The sequence below is a fragment of the Microtus ochrogaster genome, chromosome 22 (assembly GCF_000317375.1).
Source record: "Microtus ochrogaster isolate Prairie Vole_2 chromosome 22, MicOch1.0, whole genome shotgun sequence".
NCBI classification, from domain to species: Eukaryota; Metazoa; Chordata; class Mammalia; order Rodentia; family Cricetidae; genus Microtus; species Microtus ochrogaster.
The window spans coordinates 30652881-30661073 of record NC_022023.1 but is presented as its reverse complement, the minus strand read 5'-3'; the positions used below and the strand labels follow the sequence as shown (position 1 = coordinate 30661073).

Genomic DNA, 8193 nt, shown 5'->3' with positions numbered 1-8193 from the left:
CTAAGAGAAGACATATGGCACGGGAGGCAACTGGGGTGGGTGCGCTGCAGAAAAACTTCCAGTGCCCAAGGCTCCATCGATGACACGGGCCAGTCCCCGGGCCCTTTCTGTGCCTCCCTGCGGGATCCCCAAGCTCTCCTCTCCAGCCCCGCCCCCTTTCCCGACCTCCAACTCCGAGTCCATTCAAACCTCGCTGCCTTCCCCCGGCGTTGCCAAGCGTGTTAATTGGGGAAACTCCTCCCCGCCGCGGCTGGCGGGCACCGCCAGAGCAGCCGCGACCTCCTGCCCCGCCTCCGAGCGCAGCGGCCCCAGCTCAGAGCCCCGAGCCAGCCCGGGTAGTGGGCGGGTGGCCCGCGGGTCTCGGGTTGCGGAAGGAGGGCGCCCCGCCACCTGCCGCCCGTCCCCATCCCCCCCGCCCCGCACGCAGAGAGCGCCCGGGAGCGGACACATTCCTCGTGCGCCCCGCGGAGCCGGGACCGTCGGGGCCGCGGCGCTCGGAGCTGACACTTGTCCCTCCCGGCCCGCCGGATCTGAGGCGCTGCAGCCCGTGGTAGCCTGGGCGCCTGAGCCGGAGGAAAGCCGGGACAGCCGCGCCCGGCAGAGGCTTCGGACCCGCGCCCGGAGCGCCATGGCTGCGAAGCTGCTGCTTCTCCTCTGCCTGTTCTCGGGCTTACACGCTCGGTAAGTGGCTGCCAGGCGTTCCCCCGAGGCCGGCGGGGGCGGGAGGGCGGCGGGGGGCGCTGTCTGCCGGCCGACAGTCCCTGGTGCGCACCGTCCACTGGGTTGCAGGAGATGGATGGTTCAGGCACCTCACCTGTAGGTCTCCCCTAGGACCAGACCCCCTCTCCAGGGCCGCTTCAGCCCCTCCGCCACCGGATGTGTGTGGGGTCTGTTCAGGCGATGTTAGGATGTGGTGCTTTTAAGGGAATTTGGAATTCAGAATGATGAGGCAGTGGCCTTATCTTTCTCATCTCGTCCCAGTGCCAGCTATCCAAGGGCTTACTGACACACATGGGTTAACGTTCCATATCCATTCCATCATTGAGAAGAAATCCCAAGACCCAGGAATTCTGTTTTCTCAGTCACCCTGTGCTGGAGGGGGCTGGAGCAGGTGGTCAGGAAGAGTCCTGCATCTCCCCCAGCTCCTACACCACATGCAAGCACTTCAGACTCTATAAAAGAATCATGTTGCGGTTCACACGGGCGCTTCTTCCTGAAACTGTGGGAAATTACCTTACCGTGAATACCCAAAACCAGCACCAGTCAGCTCACAGAAACTCAGAAGCACTCCAGAGACAGAGGAGGGCTCATGAAAAGGGCGGCGGCACTGGAAGGGTTAAAGCCTGTTGCCATAAACACAACCAGAGATGTTGACATGGTTTAATTCCCATCGCCCAGACTGATGCTCTGGCTCCAGCTTGTAGACTACCCTGCACTTGGGAAATCCCTGACTGCATTCCCTACCCTCACCCTAGGAGTCAGAGGGCTCCCCGTCCCTTCCAGAGAGCGCACTTGTTTGGATGTTTCTCAATTTCCTGAATCAGAAAGCAAATTAGAAAGCCTTCATCCCTGTGGTTCACAGGTCCTGTAGCCCTCACCGGTGTCCATCCTCCTTCACGTGTGTGAAATATCAAATAACTATGAATTATGAGGTCTCCTCAATAACTGTGAGAGGAGGGCTTCCCAAATGCTTGCTCCATCTAACCAAGGTCCTTACCCTAAGGAAGAAATCCCAGTCCCTATCCCCCAGGACTTACTGAGTTAACACTGGAGACTTGAACACTTAGGAAGGGGAGGCCTCTCCACCAAAGTTTCTTCTTGTCCAAGGAGGCAGCTAGAACGTGCGATGCACAAGTGTGTTTTGAAGGGGCTTGTGTCTGGAGGGACCTTGGTTCAGAACAGATGCCACCAGAAGCATCAATAAGGCTGCAGTGGCATCAGCAAGTCCCTTCCTCTAGCCAGCACCTCAGAAACCTGGCTTGCAGTCTGGGGTTGGATCATGTGTGTAGATTTATAGATAGTTGCAGTTCTGCAAGAAAAGATGCCAGGTTCTCTCATCGTTCTGTGTATGACCGGGGGAAGGTGGAGCAGTCTGGTTTCTGCAAACTCGCAAACATGAGACTCTCTTGGGAGTCTTCATCTTCCTTCCCAGCCAAGTACATGTATTGATGTTACATGTTCTCTATCAGAGCCTTCAGTCGTGGCAATTATAATTGCTTATCAGCTTAAAAGAATCCATTTGGTGCTTATTTTATTGCTGTATGCCTCACTTTAAAGGGTGTTTACTTTTTAATGGGTTTAGTGTCTCTGAGAGGATTCTCTTCAGCATTCAAGATTCCTTGCTGGTACAGATGCTCCCTATGTAGACTCTGACAGGATCCCTTGTGTCTCTGCAATGGGAGAGCCTCCCCCACCCCTGGTACCCATGGCAGAGCTTATTACAGGGGAAAACGTGGTACCTCATTTCAATGTTTGGAACATGCTTACTAACTTCCTAGGTTCAGGGGTTCGTTTTAAAGTTGAAAACTCCTTTGGAGGTTGCTCCTGCCATTCTGTTGAAGAGAAGGTGTATGAACAGAAGGAAATGTCTGGGGATTGAGCATGCGCTTGCTTTACTTTTAAGGAAAAGCTAATTGCAGCAATGCTGTTTAGGAGGCAGCAATCCAAGCAACAGAGTGCTCAGAAGGTTATATATAACCCATGTAGAATTCTGAAGAGAAAGGAAATCCCATTCCATCCACCTGCTAGTGGGTCCTCTGAGGTGAGCCTGGTTTCCTTCAGGGCACAGTAGAGGGGGAGGGTTCATCTCCGGGGCTGGGCAAAGCTCAGTGCTGGCAAGTGAGGAGCAAAGACCTCCAAAGCACTTTGTACCAGCTCCATAGCTGGGGTTCCACGGAGGTGAGGGAGAGAAGCCTCTGCTTTTCCGGCCCTTAACCCCAGCACTCCCTCCTGCCCAGCCTCTCAGGAAGAAGCTTATGCAATTTCAGGTACCGCCTCTGACCACTAGAGGGAGAATGAGACTCCTTATAGTACCCGCCCTTGAAGTAGCGAGCTTTTCTGGGACCTTTCAGGGTCTAGGAGTACAGTTAACACGGAGGGGCTGAGTGTACTGACTATGCACACGTGACTGATGGGCCAGTGAGGACCGTGGGTAGAGCTGTAGACCCAGTGCCTCTGCAGTGGTGGAGATGGCAGGGCAAGAGGTGGCCAGAGGAAGACAAGAAAGGGAGGGAGGGCAGGAGAAAGACAGGAATGTAGCAGGGCACCCTGGAGGCCTCATGTCACTTAGAGGAACTATCTACCCAATTTCACAGCCCCCAAGTATCTTTGTCCTGGGATAATTTGTTAGGTCCTAACGGCAGTGTGTGGCTCTCCGCTGTCCAGATGACTCGTTCTTTTTCTTGTTTTGTTTTGCTTTCCTAAGACCATGATATTTTAACATTGCTGGTACAGCTTCCGGCTACATAAAATACCTGGACATTTAAAACTCCACCACATTCTTTGTACAAATGCAGTTTCACAGCCAGTGAAGTGCATCTCCCTTATTGGGTGGAGACACCAACTATCCCAAGGTCCTCTTGGTGGTGAACGCTCAGCTTCGGTAAAAAGCCACAACAGTTTCGGCGTCTGTGGACAGCTTATTTCAATCCCCTAGCTTGTGAGTTATTCATGAAACAGAATTCACTTCCAGATCGGTTTAGGAGAAGCTTACTTGCAAACGCTATTCTGCGAGACCCATTATCAGCATCCCACATTCACGTGGCTCACTGTCCTTTCTCGTCCACACCTTCCTCATTTGCGGCTCTGAGCAGCTGTTGATTGGAGACGTAGTCCCGAACACGTCCAGCCATCTTCTTGTCCTCATTCCCTAGCCAATACCTTGTCATAGCTATTGACATAGCAGCTGTGTCGAACTGGTCACCTGGGAACGATCAGAAGCATCTGTGGACATTATTTGTAAATAAAGCACCATTACATGTGTGGACTTCACCATCTTCAGATCTCGGTGGCTTCCGGAGTCCCGAGGGACCCATCTTCAGTAAAGACAAGACAGCAGGGCCTGGATTGGGGTTTAGACTGCTTGACCTGCCAGCAGTATCTTCTTAACACATGCAAGGCTGATGCAAAGACAAGCTGACTTGTATGGAAACATTTCTATATGCCTCTGAAGATCTCAGTGAAGACGAAGGGCTGAACTTTTAAGTGTTCATACTCTTCACTGACTCCCTGTTAGCTTCAGGAAACCAAGGACATGCACCTTGGTGTGGAGCTCACAATGGACGCCCGTCTGGGATTCACAAGAGAACAGAACTGGTCTTATACCCAGTGGGAGCAAATCGCTGTGCTTGCGCCCCCTTCCACCCTCTTGTAGAAGAATGACATCAAGGCACACACACAAAGACGAAGGAGGGCAGGGTTTTTTACTTAAGCTCTTCTAACTTTCAGGGGCATCCCACTTAAGAGAAGTATTGCATCAAGGTTGAAAAATACTCTTTTCTCCCAAGCCGCAGGTGCTGTGACTGGGTAGGTCTCACTCACTAAGAAAACCTGCTGCTGTCTTGAGGTCTCTCCTCATGAGGAGGAAGAGGTATCTCCTCCTGTAAGCACGTGTCACTCTACAGAAAGGGTTGTGGTGCTTAGCAGAGCTGGGCAGAAGGTCAGAGACGTCCAGGGCTCATTGGGAGCCACTTAAAAGCATAGAGTGTTGAAGACATACTAGAAAATACTTAATTCTGAAAGCCTGCTGAGAAAGAGATGAACCAGTTTGCGTGATCAAGGTATAAACTGCCAGAGGGCATTCTGCGCTCATCAACGAACACATCTCCTGGTCATCCCCCTTGCTGAGTGCCAGCAAATTAGGCCACCTCAGAATGCCCACACGATTGTCTCCCAAAGCCCAGCCCGCAGGGAAGGCACAATCAGAGTCAGCTGTTTTCAGGGAGTCTGCTCTGTAAAAGCTCCGCCCTCCCTCCTCAGTCTTGGTGGAACTTAGAAACGGCACCACAGAGTACTCAGAAGTGTGTCTGACTTGGGCAGGTGAGTTAGGTGCCTATTTCCTGTCGGTCAGTCTGTCATCAACTTACCCATTGCCCTGTGTCTAGTTTAACTTGGGCAGGGCTGTTCTGCTAACAGGAGTCATGTTCTTCCTGTGGGGTGTTTCCTAATGTGTGTTTTGCTTCTTTAAGTTTTATAGGCAACATGTATGACTAGGCCAGCGTATGGAGGACATACCGCTCCCTGTAGTAGCACTGAGAATGGACAAGTCTGAGGAATTTTCTGGAAATGTTGCAACTTACATGTCTCGTTACATTGTAACTGCAGGTCCAGGAGGGTGGAGGAGGATGAAAGTGAAGACTCTCCGTCAAACCAGAAGTGGGTCTTGGCGCCCCGATCCCAGGACACTGACGTGACGCTGATTCTCAACAAATTGCTGAGAGAATATGACAAAAAGCTGCGGCCGGACATTGGAAGTGAGTGCCCGTTTGTTATTCTGATACAAAAGACATTCTGACAGTATGCGAATTTAGGATTTTCATAGTGAATAGTTACAAATGCAGCGTTGCTAACCTAGTGCAATTGGGTCTACAATAGTCGTCACAGTTTAAGTGAGTGATAGGAAACCCGAGAGACTGGCCCTTGTCTGCCAGGTGGGGGTCTGTATTTCCCATCATAGCCTTGTGACTTTGTCATCAACTTAGCAGTTGCCCTGTGTCTAGTTTAACATGGGCAGGGCTGTTCTGCTAACAGAAGTTGTGTTCTTCCTGTGAGGTGTTTCCTAATGTGTGTTTTGCTTCCTTAAGTTTTACAGGCAACATGTATGCGTAGGCCAGTAGTGCCGAGGACGTTCTGCTCCCTGTAGTAGCACTGAGAAATGGACCAGTTTCTCAGTGAGTCCACTGAGCTTGCTGCATGTTTCGTTGTCACCAGTGCGTGTCTTCATGGAAACGGATACCCTTGCTATTCCCTCTTATCCAGGGTGGTCTGTGAAAGCTTCGTTTTGCTTTTTTACTGCTGGGGATGAGAGCTCCTTGCTGGTTGCCTCCTGTCAGATCTGTAGCCTGTAGTGTGTCTTCATTCTGTCCTCAGGCTCCTTCACGGGGTGGGGATGATGGTAATATTGATGCAGATTATTGGCTCTTCTTTTAGGAAGTTTCTCAGAACTCTTTTGATGGAGCTGTTGGTGACAGTGCTCATCAGCTTGTAAACTTTTGTGTGACCATTGCCAGAAAATCCCTCCCATTTTCCGAGTCCAGGACTACAGTTTATCTGTATCGGGATCTATAATTACCTTTGCTCTAACTGACGTGGGATTTCAAAATATTTGTGGTTCGTGCAGGAGAACTTAAAGGTGTGTACCCACTGTGATACTGGAAAAGCAATGTCAAATTTCCACGTGTCTCTTCTTCTTGTATGCAATGATGAGAAGTACCACTCTTCTCTAACCGGCATCCAGCTTTAAACATTATTTCTTCAGTTGACTGCAGCCAGGATGTCTAGAGATGACAACCAATGCTGGCCTGGATGCAGGAAATAAAGCCACTTATTTGCTCTTAGTGTGGGCACAAGCTGGGGCAAGCTCTGTGGAAATCAGTGTGGAGGTGTCTCAAGAAGATGGGGAAACAGATCTGCCGTGTGATGCGGCTCTACCGCTCTTAGGGTTCTACCCAAGGACTGGATGTCCTCCTGCCCAGACGACCTGCCCATCCGTCCATAGTCATTGATCCTCTATTCGTGATAGCCAGGGAAGAAAAATAGTCAGGAACCGAAGAATAAAAAAATGCAGTACATTTATACATTGTTCAGTGTTAAAAAGTAAATTTACAAAATTTTTAGGTAAATAGAGCTTGGAATGTTCATCCTAAGTAATCCAGATTGGAAAGACAGGCATCTCATATTGTCTTTCATATGTGGATGGTAGCTTTGACTATTTAGATCAGTGTGTTACACTGGAGTAACTACAGATGTCAGGGAACTCTAAGTGACCGTGGGGAGGGCAGATTTGAAGAGGAGGGGCTGGAATGATGCAGGTTTGGGACAAAGGGGACAGGAAAACCATGAGCTAGGAATGGTTAAGTGATGTGGAGGATGGGAGGGTAGAGTGGGAGGAGGGGGTATGGGAAGGGTCAGGAACTCTGAGGAGTATAGAATCTGTTACTAAAGACACTTCCTAAATACACACCAGCACACGCATAAAAGGAAATTAAATGGTTTTACCCTATACCTTGGATGTTGCGTCTCCCCCACACCATAAGCTATTAAATAAAAAGCCTGTCGCCAGACATGGTTATTTCTTTTCTGGTTGTTTCAGCGAGGTCCCATAGACCCTCCTCCAGGCATTTTAAGATACGGACATTGCTCCTGGTTACCCTTCAGAGCTTGATGGTAAGACAATTGCCGCAGATACCACATACGTCATCCATAGCACGCAGAGAGCTCAAGGTGACACACACCAAAAAGCTTCATTCCTACTGGCTAGGATTCAGAGAGCTGGAGAGTCCTATGCAGGTTGCCCCAGAAGAAAAGGAATGCACACTCTTGAGCATATGTGAAGCCCAGGACTACAGTAAGGACTGGCCTGGCAAGATATGGCCACTTGTGCACCCGTGGAACAAAGATTATGTAGTAACCAACAACTTTCTGATTGGACTGGAAGCCAGGTTGAAGTTTTCTCAAACTCCAAATTAATTTTAAAACAAGTTGGAGTTCATGCCTGGTGTCTTTAACTGAGCCTAAAATCCATGACTGGCTATGCCCTTGTGGTGGTTTAAATGGAAGTGGTTCAAACCTATAGGTTCATATATTTGAGTACTTGGTCTTCAGGTGGTGGTTGTTTGAGGAGGATTAGGAGGTGTGGCTTGTGGAACGTGTATCACTTGGGGCAGGCTTGAAGTTTTAAAGACTCATGCCATATTTGAGTTAGCTCTCTCTGCTTTGTGTTGCTGGCTTCCTCAGTGTGGGCCAGAACAAAGACAAACGTGCAGTTCTGAGAAAGGTCAGTCTAGCCGATACCTTCCATCATCGTGGTAACAGACTCTCTGGGTTGAGGACATTTTTTTAGGCAGGAAGTGGGTCCGCTCGGCTTCCCACCCAGACCTCTGTCGCCCCTTCTGAAAGGTCAGTTATCACTTGCTGTTCATAGAAAGTTTGAGGAAGCCTATTCTCTCTCTCTCTCCTCTCTCTCTCTCTCTCTCT

General features: G+C 50.1%; 1 protein-coding gene across 1 annotated transcript in view; it reads left to right on the top strand.

The window, feature by feature from the left end:
• The first annotated feature begins 286 nt into the window (after nucleotides 1-286).
• The window catches only part of Gabrg3 (gamma-aminobutyric acid type A receptor gamma3 subunit), a 489801-nt gene continuing 481894 nt past the window's right edge, over nucleotides 287-8193 (top strand). Inside the window, exons 1-2 of the mRNA XM_026784391.1 lie at nucleotides 287-681; nucleotides 5323-5471. Coding sequence (XP_026640192.1) covers nucleotides 629-681; nucleotides 5323-5471 — 202 coding nt within the window. The 5' untranslated portion in view covers nucleotides 287-628. The remainder of the gene's footprint in view (nucleotides 682-5322; nucleotides 5472-8193) is intronic.